General features: G+C 53.5%; 1 protein-coding gene across 1 annotated transcript; it reads right to left on the bottom strand.

Moving 5' to 3' along the window:
* Window positions 1-2,052: 2,052 nt before the first annotated feature.
* ZFP36L1 (ZFP36 ring finger protein like 1) lies at window positions 2,053-5,002 on the bottom strand. Its single transcript, XM_075712658.1, has 2 exons — window positions 4,881-5,002; window positions 2,053-3,977 (listed from the first exon to the last, which is right to left on the bottom strand). Exons 1-2 carry the CDS (start codon window positions 4,935-4,937, stop codon window positions 3,027-3,029), a joined length of 1,008 nt encoding a protein of 335 aa, XP_075568773.1. The 5' UTR covers window positions 4,938-5,002; the 3' UTR covers window positions 2,053-3,026.
* Window positions 5,003-19,946: the final 14,944 nt, after the last annotated feature.

Genomic DNA, 19,946 nt, shown 5'->3' with positions numbered 1-19,946 from the left:
TCTTCATCAATTATTAACTGGGCAAAGACTATTTGTTTGAAGAGCTGCACAGAAAGTCCAGAGAGGAAGCAAGCAGTTTCAAGCTCCACATGCATGCCCTGCGATAGGCGTGGGATCCTCTCCAGATCAGATATGCCTCGCTCTTCAGGGGCCGATGGCTCGCCTTCCAGCAGCGGGGGAAGGACGCAGGCCTGGGTGCTTGCTGCAGCTGGGCACGGGTCTTCCAGGCAGGAGCCCGTCTCTCATGTGGGCCCCGTCGTCTTTGTGCCCAGGGGCAAGGCTGCGGTCAGCAGAAGGTATCTGAAGGCCGTTGAGCAGTACCGGGGCTGTGCCCGAGGCTCTTCTCTCAGGGATCGGCACGCAGACCACACCGCGTGCTAGTTACGTCAGCATCTGATGAGCAAACTCCCCGTACAGCTTTTGCACTGTTCATGGGAACCAGCTTCCACCAGCCACGCTCCTCTTCCACCATCTTTCCTCCACCTAGCTCACCTTTATTGCCAGACCACACAAGAAAGCGTGTTGCACAAAGCCAACAGCAGGGAAGGTACGTCAGCATAAGCCTTGAGGTATCCTGCAGCTTTTGTTTGGCAGGAACTTTTCCAACATGAATTAGGAAATGTCTCTCCTGAACATTGAGGCATGTCAAGACAGCTGAAGGATCGGTGGTTCGGCAGCAATATTCCACCCCCGATTTGGAAGAGAGATGGAACAGTTTCAGATGAAGAGCGCCAAGCTTGCTCCAGAGGAGAGCTCGAAGGTGAAAACACAAGACTGACACCATGAGCAGGGCCAGCAAAGAAGTGTCCCTAAACAAAAACCACTGGCTTCAGAAGTTTCTGGGATTGCTGACTGATACCTCAAGGGGTACGAGGGCTGGAACGAGGGTATGAGGGTGATCTGTATGTACACCGAGGCTTTGCTGGAGGTCCATGTTCCTCTCCCATGCAAAACACCAACCAACCACTCCACCAAAGTGGACCAGTACCACTGACAAGCCAGGCCTGAGATTTAGAAATCTGTACCACTTCAACATCCCACTTTAGCCTCACTCAAAACACGCACAGGCTCTCCTCGAGGGGGAAGGAGCTGTGCAGGAACACAGGGCACACAAGGAACAAAAGCCCATCCAAGGTCTAACCTACACTGACCAGAAAGAAGTTTGCAGGAGCAGACCGAGCGACTCAAGATGGAAGACTCCGTAAGAAACAGAGAGGGTTAGAGGCCACAGGGGTTACATCACATGAGGTATTTGCTGCCATTGATCTGCGCATCCCCGCGCTTGCAGAGCTGACCCACTGAATCGGTGAGGAATGATGGAGGGGTAGCAATGGCGGGACACCTGAGCACACGGTGGGCACCTCAGTGGTCAAGAGGGGGGGAGATATCTGCATTTGAGTGGCTGTCTAAAACCAGCCCCTCAATTTTTGCAAGTAAGACCAGCTCCACTGTCAGTTTCTTGAAAAACTTGGGGTTTATTGATTTAAACTGCAAACAGTCGTTACAAAAGAGATTCTCTTTTAAATAAACTCACACAAAGAGGAAGAAAAAGCAATGTAGTGAACAGTAACGGGGAAAACATTACATTCATTATTCTCTTTGTGCCAGTCCCATTCACCTCGGCAAGGAAAACTCCAAACTTGGAATACAGAAACGCAAAGACAAACTGTATTTGGAATGTCTTCAGATAGGCACTTGGAGCCTAAGGCTTTTCTCCTTGAAAAAAATCTATACAAAAAAAAAAGGAAGAAAAAGGTCTTCCTTCCACGCTGTCTCGCAACAGAGCTCAGGTATGTACATTCTAAAGCCCAGGTAGGCAAGACCCAGGGAGGGGAAGAGGAGGAGAAGAAGAAAGGCAAAGAAGCACATTAACTCAATTTGCAGTCCAACACAAAAAAAATGGGGGTGGGAGGATTCTAAAATAAATAATCCAAACACAGTTTTTGCATTTTTTTTAAATTAATTTTTCATTTTTTAAAATAAAATAACCAAAAAAGTGTAAAGTTACAAAAAATGTCATTGTAGTATAATATATTAAACTGTGGGGAAAATAAGGAAAAAAGACACTTCACAATCTTAAGATTAATATGGAAGATCATAATTTAAACATAAAAGAATATATTCTATGGATTCATCATCCCGATAAATATGAACAAAATTAACAAAAAAGCATAGGTTTCGGCAATAAATACGTTTTGATAAGTTAAATAAGCTTTTTTATATTGTTGTGCAGTGACAAGCAAAATTTGCTCTCCAATTTCTGAAAAGTTATACAAAATTAAAAACCCAGAAAAAAATAATAAAAAGCTTGGCGTGAGTGCTCTAAGATAGGTCTAAAGTACTCTAGAGCAAAACCATTAAAGCTATGTCTACTGGAACTTTGTTTACACGAACTTGTGTGTGTGGAATGACTTCCATCGGCCCCACCCCCTCTATTTCTTTATTTAAGATGTCACATGAATACACGGGGAACTTTTAGCACCAAAATCAAGTCTCTCATAGTCCATCTGGTTCTCGGTTTGTTTTGTTTTCTTCCTCCCAGTCGAAGTCCCACTCATGTTACAATCTTTGTCCGTCCTCAGCTTTTCTTCCCGCAGACCTGAGTGGATCCAGGCAAGATTAGTCTTTAAGGGGAGGGGAGAAAGAGGACTGGATGTTAACACTTGCCCACATGCCTGCAGCCTAGCGGAAACTGGCCAGTCAGGAAGGGACTGGGAGAGGGCGATGCAGTACATGGCCAGTGGAGGGAGCTGGATCCGGACATTTCCTGCACATCTGGAAGTGCAGAGCTGCTGGTGCCCTCTGCAGCTGGAGAGGTAATACAGTCACAGTGAAAGTGTTAAAGGCACTAATTTTGTAAACGTTATTGCTTTTCATCGTAATTTGGCACTTAAGGTTTAAGCCAGTGGGTCTACGGCAGGCAGGTGGACATGTTAACATCCAGCTCAGACTACTTGGGGACAGGGTAGGGGGAGTTCAGCTTAACATCATCATAGAGGTGGGGGGGAGCAAGAGGAAACCCCAGATTAGTCGTCGGAGATGGAGAGTCTGCTGAAGATGGGAAGACGTCTTGAGGTGTCCAGGATAGGGGAATCTGAGCCGCTGTGGCTGCTGCTGGAGCTGCTCAGATAGCCCTCCTGGTCAGAGAGGGAGTCCTGAGGACTGGGTGGCGAGTCAAACATGTTGGGGGACTCGGACATGGGCCTGAACAAGAAGGTGGTGGGGGAGCTCCCGCTGGGCACCTGCACCCCCATGCTGGGGGCGAAGAGACTGACCAGCTCCTGGCTGGAGAAGGTGAAGGGGTTGCTGGCGCAGTCAGGCAAGGTGGGGGAGCCCAGCAGGTCGTCGGCGCTCAGCATGGGCGGCGGGGTGATGGAAGTGGGGCTGTCCAGCAGCCCGCTGGCAGCAGTGCTGGGGAAGCCGGCGAAGCTGAAGCTGTGCTGCAGGCGGGGTCTGTCGGTGACGGCGGGCTCCCGGCTCCCCGCCACGGCGCGGCGCTCCTCCGCGTTGTGGATGAAGTGGCAGCGCGGCCCGTAGGGGCAGAAGCCGATGGTGTGGAAAGTGCGGCAGAGCTCGGTCTTGTACTTGGGGTGGCGGGTGAGGCTCCGCAGCTCGTGGATGCCGTGGGCGAACTGGCACTTGTCGCCGTACTTGCAGGCACCGTTCTCCTCGAAGGGGCGGCACAGCTCCGTCTTGTAGCGGCTGGAGTTGACCTGTCCCCCGGGCTGCTTCTGCTGCAGCAGGCGCTCGCCACCCTCGGAGAAGGAGCGGTCCCGGAAGCGGCTTTCCCGGGGGCCCAGCATGGGAGCCGGCTCCCCTTTCAGGCTGCTGAGGAGCTGGTTCTGGTGAAACTTGGAGTTGGGCAGGGTGACAGAGTGCCTCCTAGGGAAACCCCCGCCGGCCGGGGTGCCCACCGCCTTCCTGTCCAGCAGGCACCCGCCGACACCCGAAGGGCTGTAATTCAACATCTTGTTGCTCTGCGGGGAGAAAGCAAGGGCCGGTCACTGCCACCGCCTCCTCCGGCGTCCCCACGCAGCCCCGGGATCCTCCCGCGGCGCGGCACAGCGCGGCGCCCCGCCGGCTCCCGGCTCCCGCCGCCGGGCAGCGAGCAGGGCGGCCCGAGGAGCGGCGGCCGCCCTGTCCCGACGGGTCCCCCGCTCCTCGATAACATCTGCTTCAGCCCCGCTCGCCGCTCCACCCGAGCGCCCCGGGCCGTCCCTCCCCGTCCCCGTCCCCCCGCGCAGCCCTCGCAGAGTGGAGTAACGAAGCGAGCCAAGCGCCAGGCGCGGGGGAGCCGCCGGCCGCAGCCAAAGCACTCCGAGGCCGGAGGTCTTTTCTGGGAAAGCCCCCCCGGGGGACGGCGGCGAGCGGGAAGGGCAGCGCGCAGCGCTGGCGCCCGCCCCGCCGCTCCCCCCGCAGCGCGGCGGCGGCTCCCGCCCAGCCCCCGCCGCCCCGCTTTCCCCTCCAGCGCGGCTGGGCGAGGGGCGGCCGAGCCCCGCGGGGAGGTAGCCCGCCCGGCCCCGCGGCAGCGCCGCCGCCCGCCGCGCCGCGCCCGGGCGTGTTGCAGCGCGGCGGCCCCGGGGGCAGGGGAAGGACCCGGCCCCCCCCCCCCCGCCGCCGCCGCCGCGGCTCGGCCCGCCGGGAGCGCGGGGTGGTGCCCCCCGCCCGCCTCTGCTCCGCGGCGGGAAGCGCCGGCGGCGGTGGCGGGGGACCCCGCGCCCCGGGACGGGGCGGCCGCGCTCGGCCCCCGGCGCCAAACTTGCTCCCGACCAGAAAACGAGGGCGGGGGTGGGGGGAAGGAAAAACAAACCCCAAACGCGAACCCCGAAGCAGCAGAAGAGCCCCGCAGCCGGAGGAGCGGCCCCCGGCGGCGCCCTTACCTTGCATAAAACTTCGCTCAGGTCGAAGATGGTGGGCGACACCAGGGCTGTGGACATCTTCGGCGAGCGAGGGGGGAAGCGGGTGGGGCAGCGGCACACAGACACGAGGAGTCCCGGCGTGGGTAAGGCACAGCCTCCAGCGCCCCGGCTCGCAGCCTCCCCCCGCCGCTGCTGACAACGCCGCCACCAGCCCGCCCGGCCGCCGCGCCCGCTCGCCGCTTCCAGCGGGCTGCGGGAAAGCTCAACTTATAAAGTTTCGGACTTACCCCGGGAGGAGGGGCCGGCGGCGGGTGGAAGGGGCGGAGGCGGAGGAGGGCCGGGTGATTGACACCGCGACTGAATCACCCGGGCGGGCAGGCCCAGAAAAACTTTCGGGAGGAAGAAGGAGGGGGAGAGGAGGAGGGGGAGAGAAGGAGGGGCGGCGGGGGGGGGGAGGGAGGGGGGAAAAAAAAAAAAAAAAAAAGAAGAAAAGAAAGCGCGGGGTGGGGGCGGGGGGAGAGAGGCGGCCCGCGGCCGGGGGTGTCGGCTGCCCCCCCCCCCCCCGCCCTCTCTGGGGGAGGCGGTTGTGCGGGCCGCCGCGCGCAGGGCTGCGCGCGCGGGTGCCGCGGGGCCCGGCGCGGGGCGGGCGCGCTCCCCGCTGCCTGCGCGCGGCGGGGCCGCTGGCGGGGCCGGGCCGGGCCGGAGCAGCGGCCTCGCGCCGGCCGGCAGGGGCGCCGGTTGCGCGGCCGCGCCGCAGCCGCTGCGGCGGGAAAGGCCCCGGCGGCCGGGGGCCGCTCGGCTGCGAGAGCGGGCAGGGCCGCGGGGGGCTCGCCGAGGCCAGCCCGGGTGGGTCGGTCCGCCGTGGCTGAGATCGACTGGATCCGGTTTCGGCGGGGCCGCTCGTCCTCGCGTTTTTGCGAGAGGACTGCGCGTCTTTGTGTTGATTCGCATCGCCCCCCCCCCCCCCTCCCCGAGCCTTACTCTTTTTTTCCAGTTTTTATTGAAACCTGGCAGGCTCTGCAAGGGGAAACGGCTCACATCCACTTTAATTTAGAGCGTTAAAATACGGGTTTGCCCTTTAAAAGGCTGTTTGATAAATTCTGCCTTTTCTCCCCGTATAGCCCTCTTCCAGTCCCCAGAACTCGACATTGTAAAACTGACAAAAAAAAAAAAAGTCTCTGAGCAAGTAATGTGTTCCAGATTTTAGTAGGCAAAGTATGATTCATACTGATATTGATATGGCGGGGAGGAGGGGGGGGGGGGGATGGCGGCAGTTTCTGTGTGGGGGAAAAAAAAAAAAAGACAAAACCGCCTCAAGGCTTGTCAATACCAGGGTGCCTCAGCGTGAAGTCTGCACCCCCTAAACCTTTCACCCCAGCTGAGGCAAGGCTCGCCCCTGCTATAACTTTAGTGGGTGTTTCATCTAAGGCCGAGCGACGGCATCTGGGCCCTCTCCCCGTGCAGGCGGGCGAGGGGGGTCCTGCCCGCACCCCGCAAACTCTTCCTCCTGCCCCGCGCTCCGGCTTGCCTGGGAGAAAAGAAACCCCTGCCTTGGGCAGCACAACGCCGACCCGAGCGGCCATCGCTCTGAAAACTTCAAACAAATGATCCGCTTCCTCTTCTGTTTGCTTTAGAGTCGCAGGATCTGGACTTTGAGCTGGCGGCTGATCTTTTTCCCCTCCTTCGGTCTTAAAGAACGGCCAAAATAACCAACCGAGAGAAACGCCCACAGGCTCTGGCTATTCCAGATTTCTTTTTTTTTTTATATTATTATTATTTACTTAAGGAGAGCAATCGGGTTCCTCGAATTTCCTTCTCTTTCTAGTTTCTTTTTTTTTCCCCTTGCCTTGGCCAGAAGTGAGGAGTAACCGGAGGAGAGACCAGCCTATTATTTTCTGCAGTTGTTTACTCATTCTGTAGATGGTGCTTGTTCCCAGGGCTCTGAGCCTCTCTATAATTAAACCCATTTTAATTGTTAGGTTAGAAACGTCATTTCGGGGACTTTCCAAGAGTTACCGAGAAAGCCAGCCACGATAACTATTTCACTACTGAGTCGCTCCCAGCCCCGTTTTCGCCCCAGTTCCTCCCCATCGCCGGCCATGGTGCGAGGCTGAGCGGAGGGCTTGGTGCGGGAGAGCGGGGAGCCCCGGGGCCAGCAGACCCACCGCCAGCACAGCCACCTACCCCCACCGCTTTTTGCATTATTCCCTTGCCCCGTGTGCATTTGTTTTGGAAACTTGGGGTTTAAGGTTGCGCATTTCCACGGATCGAGCGGTGAAGGCTGAAGCCGAGAAGGAATATTTTTTCTCCCAGTGATTTAGCTTGGCAAAGCCGGACTCCATGGTGGTCTGCTTTGCATTGGCTGCGCACATGCTCAGATCAGGAATTTAGCTGCTCACCCCACCTCGTGGCTAAAAGTCAGAGCCCTCCGGGCCGAGTGGGAATTTGTGTGGGCATGAATTCACACCGAGTGGAGGAATGAAAAAACCGGAGTCCTGCACCTCCCACCAGAGCCGTGCCAGAACTTTGATAGATGGAAATAAATAAAGACAGGTAAATGAATAAATGAAAGTAAATTATTAAAGAAGATTACTGAAAAAGTGAATGAATGCAGTGCCATGCTCACTGGCCTTCTCGTATGGGTCAATCTGTCCAGGCCCAGCACATTCCAGTTGGGATACTACAGCTGGGCCCGGGAAGCAGGAATAAACATCCAGGACTTCCTGAGCCCTTCCCAAATCCATCCTCGGCACAGGAGTAGCTTCTGGAGCATTCTCGTTCCCTGGTTCCGATGCAAGCAGACACTAAACGTGTCTCAAAATACAGAGGGAAAAGATTCTTCATCAGACCTGTGCACACATTTAATGGAGGAATTAAGAACCGCTTTCCTGAGTGAGAGCTGAAATGGGCCAGAATGGCCAGAAAACAAGCAGGGAAGAAGCAGGGGGCAGCGAATGCAATGATAAAGGCAGGAGGTTTAAAGGAGTACTTTTTCCGATCGTTTGTGTGTATGAAACTGTGGGCTCGTTGGCACATGATGCTGTGGAGGTCAAAAGTATAAACGGGGTCAAAAAAGCAATTCGACAAATTTATGGAGGAAAAGTCCCTGGAGCTTTACTAAAGGCAAAGGCAGACTTCCATGGCACGTTGCTGGACAATGCACAGCAAAAGTATCACTCTCTCATTCCCCTGTTTTTCTCCCTAAGCATTGGCTGCTCTTGGAGGTAAGAGGAAGGCCACAACAGACCTTTGATCTGACCCAGTTCAGTTATTTTTACATAGGATCTACTTTTACGCTTTATACTTTGTCTAACCCTGCTGGGCTTGGAGGTGCACCCCAGAAACTTGGGATTAGCTGTGCGACGTCGGATTGTTTGGGCCAGGCAGGAGAAGGTCAGCACTGGGAAGTACAAATCAGTGCTATCTTGTCCCCGAGCTGCTGGGCACGGTTTCACACACTAGCCTCTGCTAAAGGCTGGAGAACAGTCTCGCGGGGTGGCTGCGCTCCTTGCCCAGTTTAACTCCCCGTCAGGGTAATAAGAGGTTACTTGGAGCACCGAGTATAAACTGAATCCAAGTGCCAGCTTTGCCACAAATATATTTGGTGATGTTACAGCTCCCATAGCAACAGAAGAAGATTGCTATCTTAAGACACCTCCACTTACCTTCACCTGGAGCCATTCGGCAATAGGAAGCCTGCAGCTCTGCTTGCGTCAGTTAGAGTTATGGGCAAGAACACGAGTGCAAAAAAGCCTGAATTGTTGAAAACAAGGCGCGCGGCGGGGGGGGGTGTGTGGTGTGGTTTGGTTTGTTCCCCCTCCTACCACCCAGTTCCCAAAGTTTCAAGCTAGGAAAGGGAAGTGCTTTCATCACGAGCAAGGTTTTTCCCCTGTGAGTTTCAGATAAGTTAGGCATTCTGCTCCCCCGCTCCCATGGGAATCTTCAGGTAAATAGATGTGTCTTTTCTGCAGCAGTGCTCTGATGTACGGAGGCTGGGGACGGAGGAAGGACAAACCTCCTGCCTGCGTTTCTGCTGGGGTGTAAAATGAGTCAAAGCTTTCTGCAGTCGCTATTCTATTCATATCTTTTGGGTCTGGTGCTATTTTTGTTGGCTGTGCCCCTGGAGGTGGAGGTGTAGAAGTACCTTTCTGCTGGTCTCTGCAAGCCGGTGTAGATATTTCCTGCATTCCAGGCACCTCCTCAGACGCTGTGGCCTTTCAGGGGGCATAGGCAGATGTCAGCATGGCCGTTCCCCACCTGTCCCTAACTTTTTAATCCTTCCTTTTATTTTGGCCTTGCGCTCCTTCCATGGAATATCTCTGGGTAGCCACCGGGAGGTGTGGATGGCTGGGGATGGAAACCACAGCTTGTAGGTGCGCCCTCTGCCAGGCTTGTCTGGCACCCGAGGAAGCCCGGCCTCCGCCTGCTCCCCAGTGAAAGGGATATTACCAGCTGCTCGGTGAGAAAACAAATTCGCGGAGATACAGGAAAGTGCGTTAAGGTGGTGGGAAGCAACAGGAGTGAGATTCCTGGCAGCTCGGGTATGTAAACATTCATAAAATAGAGAGTGTGTGCATGTGTGTACTTTGTGGTGGCAGGAAACCCAAGAAGCTAGCTCCATTATTTTTGCTGGAATTGGTAGCAACGGTGCCAGACAAATATTATAAGCCCTTATTTCTCCTGACTTTACACCTGTGAATGACCTAAAGACCATCCAAGGAGATCTAAATTACGGGACATCTTGACTAATCAGTAATGGGGTTTGGGATCTGATTTGATTGTTCATAAAGAGAGTTTTCTGTTTCTCAGTAGCTCAAGATGCTGGGCTACCTCTGGGGGGAGAGGGGAGGGGGAGACAGGAGGTGGAGGTAGTGTGTGGCCTCTTCTGAAAGTGTCACATGGGTGTGACTAGCCTGCCACAAATTTAGCACTGATGGCACTGACAAGGTACAGCGGTGGAAAAAGCAGAGGTGTCCTTTTAGCAGACGCAGGGTAAGGAAATTGGCTGAACTTAATGGATCTAAGTTATAATTTCCAGTGGAAATACTAGTGCAATTAATATGTTTCCACATAGCAGGACAGCAAGCCCGTGCTAGTGTTTAGCTGTTTGTCACGACTGCTCAGGCGGCTGGCCCAGCCACGTCCCAGGGTCTGTCCAGCAGCACCCAGACATGTGCAGCCTGTGCTGGGGGTGGGAGCAGGGCTGAGGCACAAACCAGTGTGGAAAATAATAGGTTTGAGGGGCTGGAGGAAAAGAGCATCACCAGGACCAGCTCCTGCATGGTTGTGGAAAGTGAAGGTGCCTGAAGGGGAACCTCTGCCCCTATGTTCCTCTGCCCCTGGCCTGGGTGCGGGGCTTCCACTCCACCCCAGCTCCGCGTCAGGGCACCCACCAGCCTGCCCGGGATCTGCCCGCCCTGTCTGGGCACAGGGCACAGGGCTGGAAAGCCCAGCAGTCCCCTCCCGCAGCGCCGCAGACCTCCCTGCTGCTCACTCGCTGCTGGCACCCACCGCCTCCTGCAGAGAAACCTCCCTCTTCTTACTGGGGTTTGCCCATTCTCAGTGAAGTTGCAAACCCTTTAGGGCAAGGAGCAACTCTTATCTGATCTCTGCTCCCTGAGCGCGCTGCAACTGCGTGAAGCTGGAGAAGGGATTTCCACCCTGCCGGTGTGGTAATGGGAGACGAGAAAGTGCCCCAGCCTGGCTACAGCAAGGTGAGGGATGGAGCAAGAGATGTTTCGCAGCACTGGCGGAGGAGAGCCGTGAAGCAGCTGTCGGAGAGACCGGTGTGCCATCCTGCTGCGGGTCCCTGGAGCAGCACTGCATCTCCCTCCCTGCGGGGAGCCCACCCGCGTGGGATAGCCTGTGCAGCCGGGTGCCGGCACCCTCTTTCCTCCAGGTTGCAGCCGGTCACGTGGCAGTCCCGGGGTCCCCAGCATCCCTGCTGGGCCCAAACTCAGGAGCTGATTATGGCGTACAGCAAGGGCACAGCTTCAAATAGGTACCTTTAACCTGGCCTAGTCTGCACAGGGCTCTGTGCCTGCCGGGGCAGAGAGAAGTCAAATATCTCTCACCTAAACAAATCGTTGTTCAGGTTAAGGGAAGTGCCAGAAGTTTTAAAGGGGCTGTTGGCAGTTTCCAGGAAAAAAACCAAATTACACCCGCTGCACATCAAAACAGCAATTGCCCTTGTATCGATAGGGTGGTTAGCGCATGAAACAGAAGCGACTGGGGACACAAAAAGGCACAGATCTCAGAAACCAGCACAAATTCCACATTTTTTTCAAATCCTGCTTCCATGCTCCCAAGCCCATACACAGCAGGGCAATAACGCAGCACAGCGATTTCTGTTGGCCTCTGCCTGTTTCCAGCCAGAGCAGCCCTGGCTGCTGATTTATTCAGCAAACGTCAACCGGTGGAATGTTTCCATGATTTTTCCCTCTGAAAGAATGTGCTAGGACTAAATGCTTTCACCTTTCTTTTTTTTTAAGGAGAAAGTCTAAAACTACTCAGGAGCCTCTTGGATCATGACTGACTGATTTGTCTGATATATGATGCTGGTGTCAGAAGGTGCTGCTTGCTGTGCTGGTGGCAGCTCACCTCCAATAGGCCCAGCTATAACCCAAAATACCATTTTGGCCCTTCACGGTGGAACTTGTCATAACCTTGTTTCCAAACACACGGGTTGCACTCCACTCATCTTACAGCTCCATGAGATATTTGCATCAGGGAGGCAGCTTGCTTTCCCGCCTATCCCCTCCCATCAAAACACACTTTTAGTACCAGGCAGGAAGCCAAGGTCAAGTCTCCTTTTCTTTTTTTTTTTTTTGTTCCCCCTGCCTGCTCTGGATGCACTATGATACAGACTTCAGTTCCACTATTACATCTTTTCCCACAAGACCGTTGCCTCATTCAGACCACAGCGGGGAGCATGCTTTCATCTCTGCCAGCTGGGCATGGCTGGAGCGCCCCATGCCTGTAGGAGCTGTGCGGGGAGGACACGGAGGCAAGGCTTTGCAGATTCCCATGCACAGAGGACAGAGGAGTTTGGACAGGTCCAAATCTGGGAGCGCATTTCCAGGGAGCCTCTCCCACTGCCTCTTTTATCAGGCCGGTAGGTAGCGAAGGACATTGATGAGGACGGGATTCCTCTCACCTGATTTTAGGTGCCTAAACGTTAGGTGTCTAAACCTAACTAGTCGGACAGGCTTCCTGCATAGTCAATAGAGACAAATAAGCACCCCTAGTGTGTGATTCATCTCATCTATCGTGAACATTTATCTCGAGAAAGGCTGACTCATTTGGCAGCCAAGTGCCCGCTTCTCTTCTGCACTGAGGATTTGACAACTAAATTTTGGATGTCCCAAGTTAGTCTAGGTGAGTCCTGCCCCCAGCTGTGGCAGTGGCTGTGGGAAGCATTCTCACTGTGCTCCAGCTTGGGCCCACCCTGCCAATTTCCCTCAGCAGGTCTGTTTCCAGCCTTCCCTAGGCAGGGCTGGGTTTTAGTCTGCCCAGATCACATTATCAGTCCAAATCACATTATCAGACCAAGTTAAATATTTATAAAGCACCTGGGGGCAGGGTCCATGTCTTTCTCATGTTTGTATATTCCCTCGAGGAGTGAAGCCCCCGCGCTGCTTGCAACCCTTTGCGGACTGGTGCAATACGGCACCGTGGGTCCCTGCGCCCATCTGCAGGTCTTGACGAAATGCAGCCGGGAACACAAAAAGAGCTCACAGACATTGGGAAATAAGCAGGAGTGAATCATAAGAGTCAGGAGAAGCTACTAACCTGTGGGAAAAAGGCAAATGTGCTACCTCGGCACAAACATATAATAAGGAAGTATGTAATAATAATTATTGTTATTGTAATATGGTCTGGGTGAGCATTTGGGAAAAAGATATCTAATAACTGACAAGCGACGTGGCTCGGTTTGTTTTGATCTGAAATTCAAACAATGGTTGTGTTTATAAGGCAATAATACGCGGGGCACAGAGCACTGGCACCGCACCAAGTATGCACTCTCCAAGTCGGGTTTATATAGGTCATGCCAAACAAATAATAGTGTTCTTCAATATAATTACTGATTCATTACGGAGAGAGAATGTAATTGAGTCTGTTTGGATTTCAGGGAGGCGTTAGATATGGTAAATTCATACATTTGAACTCGGATTGGGAAGGCTTTGTGCGCTTGCCTAGCTCTGCTCCTCCGGGAGCCAGTGGTAAAATTCCCGCTGCAGTCGGCCCTGGCAGCATGGGAGCCTCCCCACTGGCTTCAGCAGGTGCTGGTGCTCCCACCACCCTTTGCGGACTCTCTCAGTGCCCTTTGAAGCACTTCACAGGTAGATTGGGAACGTAAACTACTGCTAGACTGAGACCCATATCCAAATGTGCTGGACGTGGCACTTAGCTCAAGCAATTGCACCCACCCCGTCAGCTGCTCTCAATCCTGGGGGCACCCCAGCCCCTCCATTTCTGAGCCTCCAGGTCTGTGCCCCACTTCTGGATGTATCTCTTTACACAAATTATTCCACTGTTATTTCAGTGGAAAGTGACAAAAGCCAGAGGGCAGGATGGCCCGGCAGTGCCCACCAGCTCCCTGGCCTGATACTCACGCTCAGCCACAGGCGAGTTAAAGCGGGGTGTCCTCATCCTGGGATGATGTCTGTGGGGTTGGGCAGTGGTGGGGCCGTGCTGCCACCCACCATGGCGAGGGGGTACCACCACCACTCGGGGCATCAAAGGAGAAGAGCCAGGCTCAGCTGGTGATGCGGGAGGACCAGGGGGGCTGCTCCAGGTGCTTTTGGACAGCTTTTCCACGTGGCCTTCCCCGGGGCATGGGGAACTGGTATTTCAGCTGCAGCGCTCTGCTCTCCCCAGGAAGACCTGGGCAGCCCCACAACAGTCTGAGCTGTTTCCAGCTGGCCTCTGCCCTGTGCAGACCCTGCACATGGGGATGGATGATGGTGCCCACTGTGGCGTCCTCAACACCCGGCACAGCCGCTGGTACCAGCAACAGGGCTTTGCTCTGCATGGCACCTGGACCCAAGGGTTTTACTCAGGAAAACACAACACGTTGTGGCACAGCCATGGTGTTGGCACCCCTTGTCTCCAACATCGGCCCTGCTGCTGCTCCCCACAGTGCAAAGGGCAGAGCCCCAGTGTCCTCCCTCCTGTCCTGCTCTGGGGAGCAGCTGCATTTTTGAAAAAGGCTGGACTGGGCACAGCACAAGGCTTCTAGGAAAATGGGGCCTGTGCTAGCCACACTGGTGGACAAGCACCCCGTGGAGGGAGCACTGATGGAGCACGTTTTTGCAAAGCTAAATCATGCCCCGCTAGTCAGTTGACTTCTGTGAGCTTTTGAAAGAGCTGATCGGGAACAAGTAGGGACTACAGTAAATACATGTCCAGTTTTCAGCTGGGATAGAGTTAATTTTCTTCCTAGTAGCTGGTATAGTGCTGTGTTTCGGATTTAGGTTGAGAATAATGTTGATAACACACTGATGTTTTAATTGTTGCTGAGCAGTGCTTACACTAAGTCAAGGACTTCTCAGCTTCTCATACTGGCCTGCCAGTGAGGAGGCTGGAGATGCCCAAGAAGCTGGGAGGGGCACAGCCAGAACAGCTGACCCCAACTGGCCAAAGGGCTATTCCATACCATATGACTTCATGCTGAACAGAAAAACTGGGGGGAGTTGGTCGGGAGGGCACGGCCACTGCTCAGGAACTGGCTGGGCATCGGTCAGTGGGTGGTGAGCAATTGCATTGTGCATCACTTGTTTTGCATATTCTTTTATCATTATTATTGTTTTCCCTTCCTTTTCTGTCCTATTAAACTGCTTTTATCTCAACCCACGAGTTTTACCTTTTTTCTGACTCTCTCCCCCATCCCACTGGGGGAAAGTGAGCGAACGGCTGTGTGGTGTTTAGCTGCTTGCTGGGTTAATCCTTTTTGGTGCCCAACATGGGGCCCAAATGGTTGAGATAACAACAGACCTGACCAGAGCATGTTAAAACAAATTTGTTATATGCATTCATTATATTAGGTTAATGGTCACTGGTCATAATGTTGATTTATTTGCTCTCAGAGTTGTTGTGCTTGTTCTCAGAGTGGTGTTAGGTAACACCTTACTTGCTCTGTATGTTCCCTATTGTGCTGTTTATCACCTCTGGGGGCTGGATTAAGGTTATCATTTTGCTGCACTGTGTGACACTGGTTTACAATATGATAAAATTACTGCTCATGAGACTAATCTGGTATTTGTGTTCAGCATTGCCATCATCTTCATACTTCAGGAACCATCTCAGAAACTATTAATTACACTCTTTACCTTTTCTCATCAGAGAGACAATCTATGGGGGAGACAAGGGGGGACACTTTTCCCTGCTCCTTCACCTTCCCCTTCTCCTCCAGGCTAGTTACAATAGATCTTGAGAATTTTGAGTATCTTTGGGGTGTTCAAACCAGCATGTTCCTATTGCTATGTCTCCTGAATGTGTTTCAGGTCTTGTTTAAGGCTAAACAACTATTTAAGAATACCACCCAGAGATCTGACCCAAGGCTGGATAGTTATGAGTGGCGGGGTGTGTGGGATAGTATGGGCAAGTACCTAGGACAGTGGGCACCTCCAATGTTTTGGAACTTCACCCCTGAACAAGTGCAGAATCCTGAAAAAATAGTAGAATATTTAGAAAAAAGTGTGCTTTCACCCTGGTAATTCCAGAGAGACACAAATCACTGCAACATACTGGGGCCTGGCCCATGCCTACCGAGCCCCGTTCAACACTATTCAGTACCCTCAAGGGGAAAAGAAGGTCTCTGCATCTGATGACAAAACAACAGGCACTGCAGCTACTCCAACCCCCACGACAGGTACTGCAGCTACTCCAACCCTAGCACCAGGCGCTCTGGCTACTCCAACCCTCATGACAGGCACTGCAGCTGAACCAGAGAACCAACCTGTGCCAGTATCAGTTGCCCCTATACACAAGAAGAAATATTGGCTGTGAAAGTCAGCTCTTTTAGTAAGGGAAGAAACTCCTACTAAGAAGGGGAAGGAGGAAGAAGTGGACAAGGCAGGCTACTCCGCAGCAGGGCCATCACGAGAAGAGGAGGAGGAAGACGCAGGACTCATAAACAAGGCAGTAGCCACCTGATCCGTATCCCTGAGTGAGCTGTGAGATACGTGAAAAGATTTTAGCCATCATCCAGGCAAGCACATAGTCACCTGGCTGCTCCAATGCTGGGATAAAGGGGCCAGTAGCCTGGAATTAGGGGGTAGGGAAGCCAAGCAGCTGGGATCCCTTTCCAGGGAAGGGGGCATTGACAAAGCGATTGGAAAAGGGGCACAAGCCCTCAGCCTCTGGAGGCGACCACTGCCAGGCGTGAAGGAAAGATATTCCTTCAAGGACGATGTTATATGTCACCCAGTTTAGTGGACCACCATGGAGAGAGGTACCCAGTACTGGAGGGAATTAGCTGTGCTGAAGGTGATTTATAGTGACCTGAACAATGGGCAGTTATCCAAAGATCCAGATGAAGTCAAGTGCACACGACATGGAGGAAGTTTGTACAGAGCGCAACCATCGTCATGTGCCAACTCATTGGCAGTAATGACCTGGAAAGATGGAGAGGGACGAACGGTGGATGAATCAGCTGTCCAACTCCAGCAATATGAAGAAAGTCTCTCTTCCTCCCTATGGGCCTGCGTCTCAGCTGTGGAGAAACTGTCCCAGGAGTTCCAGCAATTCAAAGAGGGTATGTCCTACTCCCCAACTGTACAGACCAGTATCTCAGCTATTAGGACTAAGCGTTCCTCTGCTCAAGACAGAGGATATAGTGGGTACACACAGCGGGCCACCCTGTGGTTTTACCTGTGTAACCATGGAGAGGACATGACGAAGTGGGATGGAAAACCTACCTCGACCCTAGAGGCATGGGTATGTGAGTTACAAGGAAAAACAATCACAAAAGGGGGTAGTTCCAGGAAAATTGCTGCTCCAGTTTCCAGTGAGCAATTCCTCAGACAGAGTAGAGGAGCTGCTCCTACTTCTGATCTTGATAAAGGGACTTCTGATTCATATTTACAAAAAGTGAGTAACTGTGGTGGGTTGACCTTGGCTGGATGCCAAGTGCCTGCCAAAGCTGCTCTATCACTCCCCTTCTCAACTGGACAGAGGAGAGAAAAGACAACAAAAAGCTCGTGGGTCAAGATAAGGACAGGGAGATCACTCACCAATTACCGTCACGGGCGAAACAGTCTCGACTTGGGGAAATCAATTTAATTTATTACCAATCAAATCAGAGTAGGATAATGAGAAATAAAACCAAAACTTAAAACACCTTCCCCCCACCCCTCCCTTCTTCCTGGGCTCAACTTCACTCCTGATTCTCTCTACCTCCTCCCTGAGAGCAGCACAGGGGGATGGGCAATGGGGGTTGCAGTCAGTTTGTCACACGTCGTCTCTGCTGCTCCTTCCTCCTCAGGGGAGGACTCCTCACACTCTTCCCCTGCTCCAGCGTGGGGTCCCTCCCACGGGAGACAGTCCTCCACAAACTTCTCCAACGTGGGTCCTTCCCACAGGCTACAGTTCTTCATGAACTGCTCCTGCGTGGGTCCCTTCCACAGGGTGCAGTCCTTCAGGAACAGACTGTTCCAGCATGGGTCCCCCAAGGGGTCACAAGTCCTGCCAGCAAACCTGCTCCAGCCTGGGCTCCTCTCTCCACGGGTCCACAGGTCCTGCCAGGAGCCTGCTCCAGCGTGGGCTTCCCCTGGGGTCACAGCCTCCTTCGGGCACATCCACCTGCTCCACCATGGGGTCCTCCCTGGGCTGCAGGTGGATATCTGCTCCCCTGTTAGCCCCCATGGGCTGCAGGGGCACAGCTGCCTCACCATGGTCTTCACCACGGGCTGCAGGGGAATGTCTGCTCCAGCGCCTGGAGCACCTCCTGCCCCTCCTTCTTCACCGACCTTGGTGTCTGCAGGGTTGTTCCTCTCACATATTGTCACTCCTCACTCCAGCTGCAGTTTGTGTTTGGTTGGGGTTTTATTTCCCCTTCTTAAATATGTTATCACAGAGGCACTACCACCATCGCTGATGGGCTCAGCCTTGGCCAGCAGCAGGTCCATCTTGAAGCTGGCTGGCGCTGGCTCTGTCGGACACGGGGGAAGTTTCTAGCAGCTTCTCACATAATTCACCCCTGTAGCCCCCCCGCTACTAAAACCTTGCCACACAAATCCAATACAGTAACAAATACTATGACTAGAGGGGCCCTGCCTCCAGCCAGGTGGAGGAAAGGGACAACTGGGTTTACTGGACTGTGTGGACTTGATGGCCTGACACATCAGACCCACAGGAGTGTAAGGCTCTAGTGGACACCAATGCACAGTGTACCCTAATGCCATCAAGCTATACAGGGACAGAACCCAGCTGTATTTCTGGAGTGACAGGGGGATCCCAACAGCTAGCTGTACTGGAGGCCGAAGTGAGCCTAAATGGAATGAGTGGCAGAAGCACCCCATTGTGACTGGCCCAGACGCTCCATGCATCCTTGGCATAGGCTATCTCAGGAGAGGGCATTTCAAGGACCCAAAAGGGTATCTGCGCATTTGGTATAGCTGCCTTGGAGATGGAGGGAATTAAACAGCTGTCTACCTTGCCTGGTCTCTAGGAGGACCCTTCTGTTGTGGGGTTGCTGAGAGCTAGAGGACAACAGGTGCTGATCGCTACCACAGTGGTGCACTGGCAGCATGTCGCACCAACCGAGACTCCCTGATTCCCATCCATAAGCTGATTCATCGACTGGAGAGCCAAGGAGTTGATCACCAAGACTCGCTCATCCTTTAACAGTCCCATATGACCAGTGCCGAAGTCCAGTGGAGAGTGGAGACTAACAGTAAACTATCATGGCCTGAATGAAGTTACACCACCGCTGAGTGCTGCCGTGCCAGGCATGCTAGAACTGCAATATGAACGAACTGGAGTCAAAGGCAGCCAAGTGGTATGCCACAATTGATATTGCTAATGCATTTGTCTCAATCCCTTTGGCATCAGAGTGCAGGCCACAGTTTGCTTTCACTTGGAGGGGCGTCTACAAAATGTGCTCTACACTGCAGCTGGGGAGAATGGCCCTACCTGGAGCCTCTGGCAGAAAGCACCGGGCGGGGAGACTCGAGGTTGACTCCTAGGGTTTTGGAGTCGGGGATACAGAGGATCCGAGGCCTGCTATACTCCAACTGAAAAAGAGACATTGGCAGCATATGAAGGGGTTCGAGCTGCTTCGGAAGTGGTTGGTACTGAAGCACAGCTCCTGCTGGCACCCTGACTGCTGGTGCTGGGCTGGATGTTCAAAGGGAGGGTCCCCTCTACACATCATGTAACTGATGCTACGTGGAATAAGTGGGTCACGCTGATCACACAACGAGCTGGAATAGGAAACCCCAGTTGCCTAGGAATCTTGGAAGTGATCATGGACTGGCCAGAAGGCAAAGGTTTTGGAATATCGCCAGAGGAGGAGGTGATGTGTGCTGAAGAGGCCCCACTGTATAATAAACTATGAGAAAATGAGAAGCAATATGCCCTGTTCACTGATGGGTCCTGTCATCTTGTGGGAAAGCATTGGAGGTAGAAGGCTGCTGTATGGAGTCTCTACAAGAAGTCGCAGAAACTGCTGAAGGAGAAGGTGAATCGAGTCAATTTGCAGAAGTGAAGGCCATCCAGCTGGCTTTAGACATTGCTGAACGAGAAAGGTGGCCAGTACCTTACCTCTATACTGACTCATGGATGGTGGCAAATGCCCTGTGGGGGTGGTTGCAGCAATGGAGGCAGAGCAACTGGTAGGGCAGAGGCAAATCCATCTGGGCTGCCGCATTGTGGCAAGATATTGCTGCCTGGGTAGAGAAGCTTGTTGTAAAAGTACGTCACGTAGATGCTCACATACCCGAGAGCTGAAGAAAACTGAAGAAAATCAAAACAACCAGCTGGTAGATCAGGCTGCTAAGACTGACGTGGCTCAGGTGGGTCTGGAGTGGTAACATAAGGGTGAATTATTTATAGCTCGGTGGGCCCATGACAACTCAGGCCATC

Source organism: Pelecanus crispus, chromosome 6, assembly GCF_030463565.1.
Source record: "Pelecanus crispus isolate bPelCri1 chromosome 6, bPelCri1.pri, whole genome shotgun sequence".
NCBI lineage: Eukaryota > Metazoa > Chordata > Aves > Pelecaniformes > Pelecanidae > Pelecanus > Pelecanus crispus.
The sequence above is the reverse complement of the archived record's forward strand: the minus strand, read 5'-3'. Positions and strand labels throughout refer to the sequence as shown.